The 15,361-nt window shown below is 41.5% G+C and overlaps 1 protein-coding gene across 1 annotated transcript; it reads right to left on the bottom strand.

Moving 5' to 3' along the window:
- Positions 1 to 592: 592 nt before the first annotated feature.
- LOC131244355 (mitochondrial uncoupling protein 5-like) lies at positions 593 to 1,796 on the bottom strand. Its single transcript, XM_058243977.1, has one exon. It carries the CDS (start codon positions 1,544 to 1,546, stop codon positions 653 to 655), a length of 894 nt encoding a protein of 297 aa, XP_058099960.1. The 5' UTR covers positions 1,547 to 1,796; the 3' UTR covers positions 593 to 652.
- Between the last annotated feature and the right edge of the window lie 13,565 nt (positions 1,797 to 15,361).

Here is a 15,361-nt window from a genome sequence, read left to right on the forward strand (position 1 = left end):
TCAACCTGTAGGTATATAATCCGCGTCCATCCAAATGAGGTGATTGCAGTCCCATTTAAAAAGTCATTGAATTATATCCAATTTATTATTATTATTATTAGGAAGTTACTCATGCTACCTCGTGGACATTCATGCATTACCTGATTAGCTTTTTAGTGTACAAGCGAGGGATGGCATGTAGGCAGAAATTTACACACGCAGGACACTGACTCAGATCAAACCGTTCATATCATGGGACTCGAGATTACGGAGAGGGGATCATCCAAAAGCTAACGAACATTTGCTCCTGGAATTCATTCAGTTGACTATTTTTCATTTCAACCGCCCAAACATTAGGAATCATTCAATTCAGTGGCATAACTGTGACCGTCTAATTTAAATCAGCTGTACACCACTTGTGCAATTTTTTAGTGCCCAGGCATCAACTATCCACTCTACCCGAGTATCAATTGCTTACTCAAGATATAACTTCAAAAAAATCTCATTATGAAATTCTCAAGAGCTACAAACTCATCCGAAGAAAAACAGCTTGCTCCCTCCCAATAGTCAGGAAATAAAAATAAAAATAAAAATCCAGTAATAATATAAAAAGTTCAAAAAAAAATCCCACGGCTAGAAATTTGTGTCCACGGTCATCATCACTGGCATTGAATCAGAAGTCCTTGAGTAGCTTCCGAACCTGCTCAAGCGTAACAAAGAGAACGACCGTGAAAGGCCCCTGTCTGGAAATGGTGGGCACGAACCCCTTATAAAGCGCCATCGCCCCTTCCGAGCGCACTGTCTTCACGGCGCAATCTAGCGCCCCGGCGTACGGTGGCTTCTCCCCTTCCCCCACCCTCATATTCATCACCCTCGTCTTTATCACATCCACCGGGTTCGACGCTACCGCCGCCACGAACCCCGCAGCGAAGCTCGCCGCCACGTGGGTCCCGATCCCATCGTTCATCAGCCCCTTCTCCAACACCATCTCCTTCACCTGATCGTACGTCGCCAGCTGCGACGCGGTCACAATCATCGCCCGATTGACGGTCAGCGACGATCCTCGCCACAGGCTCGTAACGCCCTCCTGCTTCGCCATCCGTCTGATCGCATCCACCACGCTGCGGTAGTTCCGGCGCTGCTCCTGCGGGAGTCGCCCGTCGGCCTGCATTCGGACCATAGCAACGTCGGCGGGATTGCCGACGGCTGCGCCCACGGCGCCAGCGATGAGGCCGGCGGCGATCTTACGGTGGAGGGGGATGGTGGCGGAGTCGGGATCGGACCATCTGGATTTGAGGATCTCGTAGAGGCCCATGCGTGTGGTGGAGTAGAGGGTCTGGCGAAGGACGGTAGCGGAGATGCCGGAGAAGAGGGCGGGGAGGCCTTCAGTGCGGATGATGCGGGCCCCGACGGAGATGGGGCCCACACGGGGTGGGCAGGAGGCGATGGTGGCGGTTTGAGCTTCTCCATGGAGCTGGAGACGGACCTTGATGAGGTCGAGAGGGTGAGTCGAGCAGCCGGCGACGATGGAGGCAAGGCCACCTTCCACGAATCCCTTCACACCCATTTCTATAGAGAGAGAGATAGGGAGAGGGAGAGGGAGAGGGAGAGGGAGTGTGGTTGTGAGGATGGAAGAAAAGGAGAATATTTATAGAGAGAAGGAAAGAAACAGGAAATGGAAGGAGTTGAGCTGACCGTTCGAGGAATTTTTAAAGAGTATGAGGACGCGGTTTTGTTCCGAGTTGCTGGCTGGCTGTGTGGGACTGAGGACGTTTTTGCTTTGACTTTCAAGCCATTGACTGATTCATTTACCGGTGTTATTTGGAAACGGATTGGTAACTCCCCTGCCACCAGCCAATGGCTGATGGTCGGTGCTCTGTGGGCCCCACAATGATGTATTTGTTTCATCCATTCGGTCCATCTATTTTTCTAGGTCATTTTATATATGAGACCAAAAATTAGATATATCCCAATCTCAGGTGGTCCACATTACAGGAAAAAGTGTTCAATAAAGGTTGACCATTAAAAGTATTTTGGGGGCCATAAAAGTCGTGGATCAAGCTGATAGTTGTTTTTTCTTTCATCTGGGTCCGTATGACCTAATCAACAGATTGGATGTCAAATAAACAGTACACCGGGCCTTAGGAGGATTTAAATGGTGGATATCCAATCACTATTGTTTTCCTGTGGTGTGATCCGCCTGACATTTATATCTATCTCATTTTAAAGCCCTAAAATGATCTTTAAAAATGGATGAAACACACACATCATGGTGAGGCTCACAGAGCACCGACCACCAGCCACGGGGTTGGTGGCAGGGGGAGTACTTAATCCGTTTCGTGTTATTTGGGACGCGGATTTCCTGCAATGCCTTTCGGATGGACGCGGATTTCCTGCAACGCGATTTCCTGCAACGCGGATGGACGCAGGAAGTTCCCGCGCTGTAAACTTGGTACGACCCACCGAGATGTTTGTAAGGAATCCACCAGGTCCATCCGTTTTGTGAGCTCATTTTAGGCTACAAGATCAAGATCCAAGGACTAAAGTTGGCCGTACTAAAGGAAAAAAGGTGTTTTTGGAAATTTCTTACAAATGAAACATCCCTGAGCTCGACAATGATGTTTACATGCCATCCAGTGGGCCCCACTCGGGTCGAGGTAGGAACTTCCTTCAAAAGGCTTTTGCAGGAAATCCGCGTCCAGGGGTGTACATTGAGTCGAGCCTGCCTCAGCTCGACTCGGTTTGGCCACTAGCTAACTTCAGCTCGAACTTAGCTCAGCTCGGTCCTTGCCTGACTGGGCAGCTTGGCTCGGTTCGGTCAGTAGCTCAGGCCAGCTTGGGCCGAGTTTGAGCTAAGATTGAGCCGAGTTTGTCATTGAGGCATTTTCACAAATACCTGGACTGCACATTCCAAATCTCACTATATTTGAAATAGCAGCAATGATTTTAAGGTATTTTATCAAACACCTTCTAGCAACATAAAAATCAAGAAAAAAAGAGTGTTGGTTTCATATGCATACCTTCCTTACCACCGGCCACATTTCTTTGAGTCATTTCATCAAACACTTGGTGAGCAACATCAATATCAAAGTAATAGAGTCACCAAACTAGTTTTGATTCGAGTTCGATTTGAGCTTGGTTCGATCTGAGTTGAGCCGAGCTGGCGAGCTCATACTCATTTTCAAGCTCCCAAAATCAGCTTTGAACCGAGTCGAATCAAGCTTTTTCGACTCGAGTCGAGCGAGCTAACCGAGCTAGCTCAGTTCATGAACACCCCAATCTGCGTCCAAGGAGGACTAGCTAACTCCTGCTAAAATGACGTCACCATGGCCCTGTATTTGTTGTATATGCACCGTCCATCCATTTGTAGAGATTTTAGGGCACGAGCCAAATAATGAGGTAGATAAAAATTTGGAGTAGACCCCACCATAGAAAACAACGGTCACGAGAGTGACGCCCACCTTCGAAACCTTCCTAAGGTCCATCGTGATGTTTATTTGAGATCCAACATATTCATTAGTTAACAAAACAACAAATATTAGCTTGATCTAAATCTTTTGTGGCCCTTAAAAAATTCTAACGATGGCATCACTCTCTCCACTGTCTTCTATGGTGGGGTCCACTCGAGTTTTGGATCTTACTCATGCTTTGGCTGATGCCCTAAAATTATGCATCCAAATGAATGGACGGTACGGATATGGTACGGATACAACATCATGGGACCACAAAACTTGTACGTCTCTTCAGTAATGAGTCTCGCTACCCAATCTGTCAGTAGCTAATCCGCGTCCTGTTATCTGACAGTATGTGAGAATATGATGCTCGATACGCAGGCGCTATCAAGTTTTGGACACAGATTGCATCCTACCCCCGCCCGTCTTTAGCCACGAACGGGCAGTTCCGTGGGCGGCTCACTGTGATCTATTGGTTTATCCACGCTGTCCATCCCTCCCCTCGGATCATTTTAATGATTGTGCACAAAATTGAGGCAAATCCAACGCTCAAGTGGACCACAACAAATAATAAGCTTGGTTGTATTAAATGCACAGAGCATTAGATGTCAGTTGCATTAAATGCGAGAGTCATCTGCAGTGTGGTTCACTTGAGTGTTGGATCTGCTTGATTTTTGTACTTATGCCTTAAAATGATCGAGGGGAGGGATAGACGTCGTGGATACACCGTGGATCACAGTGGGCCCACCCACGGAACTGCCTGTTCGTGGCTAAAGACGGGTGGGGTAGGACACAATCCGCGTCCTCAAGTTTTACCCCCTACATATATGTTATTTCAAATTAAATTAATTAAATTGTGGAGCCCATAATTAGAGCTATGCATCAGTCCAGATCGGATCGGATTGGGCCTAAATCGGTCCGAGCCGAAATTCCAATAGTCTGACCCGAACTCAATTCGATCCGAGACCGAGTCCGGGTCACTTGACTCGGACCGATCTGATGCTTGATTGACTTGACCCGTACCGAGTCCGACTCGGTCAGGGAAACCGAGTCGAATCGGGTTGGGTATGATTCAGATCATTTGATATGGTGTGGTCCACTTCAGTCTTCAATATATTGTACTTTTGTGTTCAACGTCTAAAATGATACCTCAAAATGGATAAACCGCTTAGATAAAAGATATACATCAAAGCGGACCCTACATGATTATGAAAGAAGTGTATTACGCTTTCTCTGTACGTATTATGTTGAGACTTTCTTTTCACGCAAGTCTGTGACTTGCTTTATTGAGGTTAGCAAGTTCTATAGGTCTGATGGTGGGGTATGTGTTATATTCAAACCATCCATTCATTTGGCGAGCTCGTCTTAAGGCTTGAGATTAAAAATAAGACATATCTAACTATCATGTGGACCACACAAATTCCTTAACAATGAAAATCATTCTCTACTGTTATTTGTGGTGTGGTCTAGATGATCTTTGGATATTATTCATTTTTTGGACAATGCTCTATAATAGTCTTTAAAAATATATAAACGGTGTAGATATAAAAATACATCACTATGGGGCCCATATAACTTTGATATCCTTTGAACCGTTCGTACAACTCGGAGCTCGAGGAGCGTCAGTGCTCGTCTTGGTACAACATGTACCTATAGCTAGCGCCTACAGCCAGCTACATAGCTGTGTGCGGTACACCAGCAAATCCACTTGTTATTATACATAGTAAACTCTGTTGGGGCCCACCTTGAATGCATGTGATTTATCCATGCCGTCCATTCATTTTTGCAGATCATTTTAGTGGTTGAACTCAAAATTGATGCATATCCAAAGCTCAAGCGAACCATACCACAGGAAAAAGTAGAAGGATCAATAAGAATTACTCCAGATCGGGTAGGATCGGATCGGTCCGGATCCATTCGAATTGGGTTTTCGGGTCGGGTCGGGTCGGATCAGGGCCAATCCGAACTCGACCCGAAAAGATTTCGAATTTGGATGGGGCTACCTGATTCGCATCGATCCAGACCGTCGATTCGGTTCTGATCAGGTTGGATCCACCGGATCGGGTCTGTTTTGCCTAGCTCTACCCACAGTTATGCGGATTGCGTCCTACCCATCGTCCGGGCTGGGCTCCGTGGGGCCTACTGTGATGTTAGTGTTTTATCCACGCCGTTCAACACTTTTCTCAGATAATTATAAGTTATGAATAAAAAATTGAGACAGGTCTAAAGCTTAAGTGGACCACAAAGTGGGGATTGAACGTCCACCATTAAAAACTTTTTGGGAGGTGGAGAAGTTTCGGATCAAGCTGATATTTGTGTATTCACTTCATCCACGTCTACATGACATTATAAATAGGTTGAATGGTTAAAAAACATCACATTGGCCCTTAGAAAAGTAGCAATGGTCGGTGTCATTATCAGTGCCTCTTCATTTGGTTTGGTCCACTGGAGCAGTGGATCTGCCTCATTTTTCGGATCATACCTTAAAATGACACCAGAAAAGCGGTGAACAGCATGGATAAAACACTTACATCACGGTGGGCCCCGCAGAGCCCTGCCCGGACAGATTAATATGCGAGCGGGGTAGTACCCAATCCGCGTCCGGTTACATTGTAACAGTATCAAAAACACATTGGTTGAACATTCCTTATCTCTTATTTGTGAGCACCTGCTTGTAAAAATAAGACTGTTGGATTATTATTTTTCAATCATCCAATAAATATGCGCTGATTGGATGTTTTGTCCTGAAATCAAATAAGAGTCACATTAGGGTTTAGGCGTTTTTATCAATTACAATAGTAAAGTAGATATTATTATAAATTATTATATTTATATAATCGATGACAAATTTATATTATTTCATTGTCAAATCAACCCCAATTTGATGTTTGATCGGGGTTTCCACTGCAATACTATTTAAATTTAAATTCCTAATGATTACCATTTTTATTTTTTTTTTGTCTTGGGTTACATTTGAACATAAGTCTTCAAAATATAAGCCACAATATAGTAATGATAACCCACTTACGTTGCTTTATTATATAAATCGGCTAAATAGATGAGCCCTTAGTTCATGATTCATATAAATTGGAATCTATAATTTGGATATTTTAATCGAAATTATGGGCCATGCATTCTATCTTTGTTTTTCAATTTAGAATATAAATAAGGTGTAAATAAGTATTTATTATTTACCTGGTAATTACTTTCAGCAGTCTCTTGATGTTAACTTGACATTAACAGAAAGCTTTTTTGGAAAGCTTTTGCATTCAAATTGAAGCAATGAAGCTTTTACCACAAAAATTTATGGAGCCCACTAATATGTGTGTGTTTTGATCCATGTCATCCATCCGTTTGCCCATTAATTTTAAGGTATGAGCCCAAATATGAGGCAAATCTAAAGCTCAAGTGGACCACACTACAGGAAATAGGAAGAATTGAATGCTTACCATTCATTTCTTCTTTTGGGGCCACGGAAGTTTTGGACTAGGCTAATATTTTTGTTTTGCCATCATGTCGGGGTGACATTATTAATGAGTTGGATGAGAGGTACACATCCCTGTGAGCCCTAGGCCTACTTTAATTTTCAATAGTAGGCGTTTAAATCCCCCTTTCCTGTGGCGTTGTCCACTTGAGCTTTGTATCCGTTTTTTGGATCATGCCCTAAAACAAGCATGGAGAAGAGATAAACAATGTGGATCAGCAACATGCATAACAGTGGTTCCCACATATTTTACAGTCACAATTTCGTCCGGTATTAAAGTGGTTGTGTCATGATTTTGATGAAAATTATAAAATAATTTTTTTCAAGCAACCATAAAATATAAAAATTACTTATTTACAGTCCGTTTATGTTGTAAAATGAAAAATAAACAAACCCCACGTAAATCTAATTGCATGTGTATCCTTCATCACAATTGGCACTAGTGCCAAAGTTCTTCTCGCTCTTCATAGCAATGTTATCTCAAGATAGGATCCAACTGATGGATGGTTTGCAGAGATATCCTCAGAGCACAACGGTATCATTGGAATACAGATTCTAAGTGGAGTTGAGCATTTTATTGCATTTATATTACACTCTTTCGTTTAAGTGAGCTCCTGTGGCTTAAACTCAGGTGGAGCATTTTCATTCTTTGAGAATTCAAAAGTTAGCTTGAAAGAAATAGAACTTGATAGCGAAAATGTGTGCCAGATGATGCTTTGCTCTAATGTGTTATTGATACAAGAAAAGTCATTTCCACCCATATTTATAAGCTCAGGATGATCATTATAACACCATCTATCATGACAGCTTGTGCCAGTTAGCTAGTGATATGGCCGATTTTTTGTTGCTTATAGTAGTCTATTTGATGTTGGGGATTTTCTTAGTTGACCTATGTAGGTGTAGTTTTAAACTGTTAGATTGCTTTCAAATCCTTCAGAATTACAAAGAACATTGAAAGATTTACTTCGAATTATTGCAGTTTTTCTATCCATGTAGTTATCTGAGATGGTTGCCTTAATACTAAGGGTATTGTGATCCGTTGGTGTGATGTTCAACTGCTGGATTCGGCCGTTGATTCATGCTAGGATTCTCTCACAAACAATATCAACCCATGTTAAAGAAAGATGCCATGGACACATTAATTGAACAGTCCATGTTGAGGAATTTATGCATCAACAACCTGTTAGAAGAATGGAGTATTTTAGTGTGCCTTTGGCTTCTTCTTTCTTTCTTTTCTTTTTTTTTTCTTTTTTTTTTTTTTCTTTTTTTTTTTTTTTTTTTGTAATTGGTGGCCCACTGTCACGCCCTCAACCCGGGGATAGACAGCTTCCGTGATGCCCCGAATTCGGCACTCGACTTCCATACACCCAGTCCCGAGTTCAGCGCACCACAAGGAAGATTTTTGACTGATTTTTTTTTTATATATATATACATAGTAATACCTGAGCATGAAAATCCATGATCAAACTACCAAGCAACACTCTCCATCATAAATCCCGATGGTTATAAGTATAATGCTTTACAAAAGATACGTAACGTCAACATTGCCAAATCGAAGAATAGATGCAATGCATCGAGAAAGCTAAGTCTTCCAAGCTACTCCAACCCTGAAAAAAATGGAAAATATGAGGCTTAGGCAAAAAGCCTAGTGAGTACACACGTGTATGCAGTGTGTCCTATAAGCAGGCAAGATAAATGTACTACAAGGAAATCATACCATAGCCATAACCATATTACATGCATTCGTAATCATGTCATCATCATCATATTGTCATGCCATAATTATATAATATCGGAAATACTGACAAGTCCATGAGTCATACAATATCAGAGTACGCAATATAAATTAGCATGTAAATGAGGAGTTATAAAGAGCCAAATATCAGATGTCGAGGATGCAATGCAATATGTGGTGCGAATGAAATGACTATGCTGGAGTGAAGTCGGGATGGTAGTACGTAGTATCGCAGACTATGGGGTCTATCACAAGGGACTTCTATCCAAAATAGTCCCATACCTAATTTGGATAGTCAGACTCAATGTGGTAAACTCCTGATCTCAGGTTAGTTGCGCGTCCCAACCGAAATCCTAGCCATTGCGAAGGTACACACAACAAATAGCTGCGCACCACCAGCCCGAGTGAATAGTGAATGAATGAATGAATGAGTATACAACTCCTACTCAATAAGTCCACATATCAGTACAGTTCATCTCTGGGATCATCACCGGGGTTTAGTACACTCCAAATGACATTGTCTCTCTCCTAACAACACAGTCCAAGTGAGCGTAAGAAACCTCACTATCCGCCTGGCCAATCTGTCAATATCTATCCGGCACGTCGATAGCGGACCCATTCATGAGCTGGTCAAACTCAGCCTAGTAATGCCTCCTATCCTCGGGCGGGTAAGGCCACACCCCCTCCCAACCGACCACGACACAGTGGGAGACGCGGTCTCCTGGTATTCGGCACTCGGACGCTCATGTATCCACTCGGTCTTGACGTTGGGGCGTCTCCTGGCCTTGGAGGTTTAGGGATTTTCACCTAGAGACATCTATGGCGCCTGTATGCTAGAACCAAATATTTTCGGTATCCCATCTAGCCATCCAAGATATGCCTGTGGAGGCTACAGTCCTGATGTCGCTAGGGCACACAATGCAAGATGCATGAGTCATATAATCCAGTCATGCATCAATCCTACGCATACCGTGCACTCATGTGAGATAACCTCTGCCTATCAGGGAGTCTCATAGTAACATGCTCAATCACATATGCAATGATCAACCATATCTCATAACGAACATGCAGATGATGCGTATGGGCATGTATCATGATGTTATGCTATCATGTACTCGTAATCGGCATCGTCAATTGGAATCGGTGAGAATGGGCCTAACAAGGCCTAAAGGAAGGTCACAATATAGACATTCAACCATCATTGCCCGTCAATGTGGACATTTAACCAACATTACTCCCAATGAGTGACCCACATAAACATCAATACATACATCATGACGAAATCACACATCACATTGGTCCTCATATACATCGCTTTGGGTCTCTCGCAAGGGCCGCACATTCATCGCATTGGGCCTCACTCGTGGGCCGCATATACATCACATTGGGCTATATCATATGGGCCTAAAATATATCTCAATGGGCCTTACTCATAGGCCATGAATACATGGCTATACCAATTATGATAAGTCTTATACTACAACCACTTCACACGTTACATAGTTAATGACTCATATTTGGTGTTGCATAGTTAAGGGCCAAGAGCCACATTTCATCATACCATTTACGGTTTAGCGATCACAGCGTATAGAATCCAAGACCTTAATAGCATTAGCTTGGGTAATATAACTCTACATCACATTCAGTTAGTGTAAAACTTAGTTATATGTGATTCAAGTGGCGGTATATATATCGATAAGCACAAACCTACGTCATTGAATGGCCATCAATGCCACTTGATTTCATACGGTTAGGTAGCCTTGTACGTATTTCAGATTCATACAATTAGATGACTACGTATACTACATATACTCCATTATTGCCTATGATTAGGCGGCTATATATACATCAAATACCTACATGATTAATGGACCAAACAGGTATATCACACCCTCACACCACTAGAGTCTACATATTTATTATAATTAAACATGTTTAAGGGTTTAGACACAAGTCACATGATCCTATTACTTAGGACCATACTCTAACCAAAGTGCCAAGTGATCAAGGGCTGTCCACAACCAGCCCATTAAAGGGATTATTCATCATTACTTTAAAAATTACAATACTAGTTCGTCATATGTCCAACACATGGAGATTATCAACCCTTGTCGAAGAGGCCCAATGGTTGGCCCAAACAAGGCTACCACTGATGGGCCCATATAACATTCACTTAAAATGGACCTTAACATTCTTGGACCCACAAATAAATAGAATTTACAATGAGTTCTATATGGTGGAGCTCATGGGGCTTTCCCATGAGGTTAAGTCGTATGTGACTCACTTAAGACTTAGGTCTACTTTGATTTTAGCACAAATTCTAAAATGATATGAGGAAGTGGATGGTCCGCATGGATTAAATAGATACCCCATGGTGGCCTTAGGTTGGATTCAATAGTTAGGTCCTTATTCTTGCAACCTTGTATTATATGGTCCAATTCAGGTTGGATTGACTGATCTTTGGGACAATGCTCTAAAGGGGACCCGGTACATGGGTTAAATAGGTTGAATATGTAATACATCATCAGGATGACCCATAATAAAAATTTTTTAGTGATGAGAGTTCAATTTATATTATTTCATAATGTCCGGCTGTCTAATCATTGGATGGGCCTGCTTCATGGTAACATACCGTCAAAAGGATTAATAAAATAGATAAACGATGAGGATCTTAAATATATATCATGTCATAGCCATGGTAGATTAAGTGGCATAACACCTGCATCAAAGTGGGCCATACCACACACAAGTTGAGAGGTTTACCCTCCATTAAATATTCATAATCGGGTCTACAGAGATGTGGTTCATAATTCCGGTCCATCCATTATGTGTGTCCCACTTGGTTGAGGGGTCAGACCAAGTTTTAGATACATCCATATTTCAAGTGGACCTAACAAGTGATTTTACATGCTTGAGCTTCGAATTGTATGAATGGTTCAAGGAGATCAAAGTTACATGGGTCCTAAAGTGATGTATTTATTATACCTACACCTTTTATTTACTTTTAGAGATCATTTTAGAAAATTATCTAAAAATGAATCATAACCAAAGATTATCTGGACCTCACCTCAATTAGCAGTGAGGATAATGATTTCACCGTTAAATCATTCATAGGGCCCTCCATAATGTTTATTTTCCATTCGATATGTTCATAAGGTCACCAAGACCTGAATTAAGGGGAAATACAAATTTCATATTGGTCCAAAACTTCTTACCCAAAAGGGTTCCATTGGTAGATATTTAATCCTTGCTGCTTTTGTAGTGTGGCCCACTTGATAGTTAGATCTATCTTATTTTTCTTCTCAAACCTTAAGACAAGCTCACCAAATGGATGAATGGTTTAGATATAACATATACCACATGATCAGACCCATGAAAATTGCTGATTTATTCAGCTTCATGAATTTATTTTTATTTTCATTTTTTTGATGGTGTAGGCCACATGAGTTCCGTGTATGGCTGAATTTTGAGGGTGACCCATTTTTAAAAGGGACCCATCAAATGCACGGTACTGATATTTGACATACATCAAGGTAGGGCCTGTGATGGGGCCCATTTTCTTCCAGCGTGAACAGCAGACGCTGCTTGCTGCAGCGTCAACAGCGTCAGGCTATTTTGAAATTTTTTTTTTTTTGTTTTTCATATTTGGGGCCCATAACAGGACGATTCAGTCCGTCTATTGCGTGTGTCCCACTAATTTAACGGGTCATTCCAAGTTTCAGATACATCAAAATTTCAGGTGGGGCCCAGCAAGTGCTTTTATATGTTTTAGCCATGACTACACATTATTTTAGATGGTGTGGGTCACTTGAGTTCTTTGCACGGTTGCTTTTTGGCGTGACCCATTTTTAAGAGAGGACCCATCAAATGCACGGTATTAATGTTCAACATACATCAAGGTAGGGCTTGTGGTGGGGCCCATTTTCTTCCAGCGTAAATAGAGACGCTGCAGCAGCAGCAGCGTCAGAGTGTTTTTTTTTTTTTTTTTTTTTGTTTCTCATATATGGGGCCCACAGCAAGATGATCCAGTCCATATGTTGTGTGTGTCCCACGTGGTGGAGCATTCAATCCAAGTTTCAGATGCATCCAAATTTCAGGTGGGGCCCAGCAAGTGCTTTTATATGCTTTAGCCATGTCTGCACATTAGTTTAGATGGTGTGGGCCACCTAAGATTTGGATTGTCTTCATTTTTCAGATCCATGGCTAAAATGAGCTGAGAAATTGAATGGACAACGTGGATTAAATACATACATCACATGTGGGGCCCGTTGGGGACCCACAACCCCTGTCCCTTTAAATCAAATTGCTGGCAGCGTCTCTCTCTTCTTCTTTTTTTATACGTGTAAGTGTGTGTGAGTTTGGCCAGCCCAATGGGCCAATGGATGGATGATTTGGATGCCATACAAACATTTTGGTGGGGCCCACTATCAATGGGTCCCACATGAACTCTATAATAAATTAATTTTATATGTTTTCTCCTACACATCCCCAGCATTAATAGCATCATTATCATTATTGCAATTATCTTCACCATCAATCATACTATCTTCATCATCCACACCATTAATCACATCATCATCAACATCATTTCTACCATACATAAACACAACAAAAATAAAATAAGAATGAGTAGGGTGGGTGTACTCACCTTGATGAATTAGATGGATGGTTGAGATGTATGGAAGGGATGGAATTGATGGTTGAGATGGATGAAAGGTATGGGATTGATGGAGTTAATGGCCCACCAAGATCACTCCTCTCTCTCTCTCTCTATGGAAAAATAGTGAAATGCTAAGGGATGGAGGGGTATTTATAAAAAAATAGATAAAATTTTGGTTAAGTTAAGCTAATGTGATTAATATTAGCTTAGGCTAGGATTATGGTACTTAATTCATGCTTTGTAATTAATGGTGGATTAAAGGAGCATGGGATGACATGGTGTGGTGATGTCATGTATAGTGTATGGCATGGAGAAAGGTTGACTTTTCATGCACATGAGAGAGAAGAGGTATGGGTATGTGACATCACACACATGGGTAGAGATTCTCTCACCCATGCGTGGCATGTACATGTGTGCATGACATGTGTTGTGCACATGTGTGGAATGAAATACATGGTGCCATGCGCACATGATACACTTATTATTCTTCACGGCGTATCTCACTAACGGAGTATCATACCGACGCACGGGTGGTACCTCCACGATCGCGGCAATGGGGCGGTCGATATGAGATAGGTTTCAAGGTCTTGGGGTTCTGGTCAGTTGGGTGTGTACTATGAATGATCAATCCATGTCTAGCTAAGGGCTTCAATTATCATAAGCATGGAAAATAGTACCGAATGGACCAGGTGTTACACCCACTATCAAAATTTGAAAAATGGACTGGATGGGTGGACCAGGAAAGTGTCTGAGTTAGCCTATTCTAATGGTTTTAATTAGAACAATGGACTAGTGAACTTAGGTTTAGTGATTCATTACCGGGACTTGATATTATCTTGAATATCTGTCAGGATCAAAAATCTAAATAATAAAACATGATAAATCACTTTTACTTTCTCTTCCCATCTAGCTATTAAGATGTTTCAATTCTTCAGGTTGTTTTTTAGCAATGGACCTTAGTCCAAGTCCTGTCAACACACGAACTATTTAGGAGTGAGGCCCGGCAGTTGGTCCGAGCATGCCTATTGGTCATTGAGGGAGTTTCAACCCTTGATCAGCCCATTTGCATTTTGGGCCTCCCACATGTGCTATTGAGACTCAAACCTCAACCAAACCCAAAACAGGTTGGAACTTGGCTGGGAGGGGCTAAGGTTTGTCAAATAATCTTAGTCATCTCATCAGTAGCATCCCAACTTCTAAGAGATTATAGTGAAAGAAAATATTTAACTGTCAATGTTTATTGTGGAAAAGTGAAAATTAAAAAAGATATAGTCATCTAATCTGTTTGATTTTTAAAACAGATGGATCAATCTATTGTGAGTATTGAAGAAATTTCCCTTTCTATACATATAACCATGTAATGTTATGGTAGTATGGACCACTCAAGTTAATTACAACTCACATGCACTCTAACTTTTTCGTCCAGTTAGAGCATGGCCATCACACATGCAAAGCTTGGACACAAAATTAGAAAGATAAAACTCTAAAAGTGCCTTGGTGAAGATATCAGCCAATTAATCTTTGAAAGTGGTGTACAAATGGCACCATTCAACAACTTTTCTTAGACAGTGACAATTAACTCTAATATATTTAGTAGGCTCATGAAAAATCTGAGTACACGTAACATAGATTGGTATCCAACGAATAGGAGAGGTGATAGCAGCACCCACCTTAGAAAAAAGTGATTCTAGCTAAATGACTTCATTATTACCATTATCCATGGATTGATACTCAACTTCTACGGTGGTGAATGATTATTTCTTGCTCTTCCACAAAACTAAACTACAGGCAATAGATGCCATGCAGTGAGATGTTTGCCTCTCATCCCATCAACGTAAAAAGGTGCCATGCAAACAGTACCATGCAGTGAAATGAAGATCTTGAATGAAGTAAAAGCGTGATATACCATTTCTACAAAGGTCAAAAATATCATTTTCTCTCTTAACATCGGAACAAATTTAATAGTCCATTCGGCAAAGTCATTATAACATGATCATGTACAAAAAGAGCATATAATTTAATTAAAATAGTTTAAAAGTAAGTATTTTCAA

The sequence above is a fragment of the Magnolia sinica genome, chromosome 4 (assembly GCF_029962835.1).
Source record: "Magnolia sinica isolate HGM2019 chromosome 4, MsV1, whole genome shotgun sequence".
Classification (NCBI taxonomy): domain Eukaryota; kingdom Viridiplantae; phylum Streptophyta; class Magnoliopsida; order Magnoliales; family Magnoliaceae; genus Magnolia; species Magnolia sinica.

Excerpts from the sequence above, each read along its gene's own strand:
- LOC131244355 (XM_058243977.1), bottom strand. The coding sequence starts at position 1,546 with ATGGGTGTGAAGGGATTCGTGGAAGGTGGCCTTGCCTCCATCGTCGCC.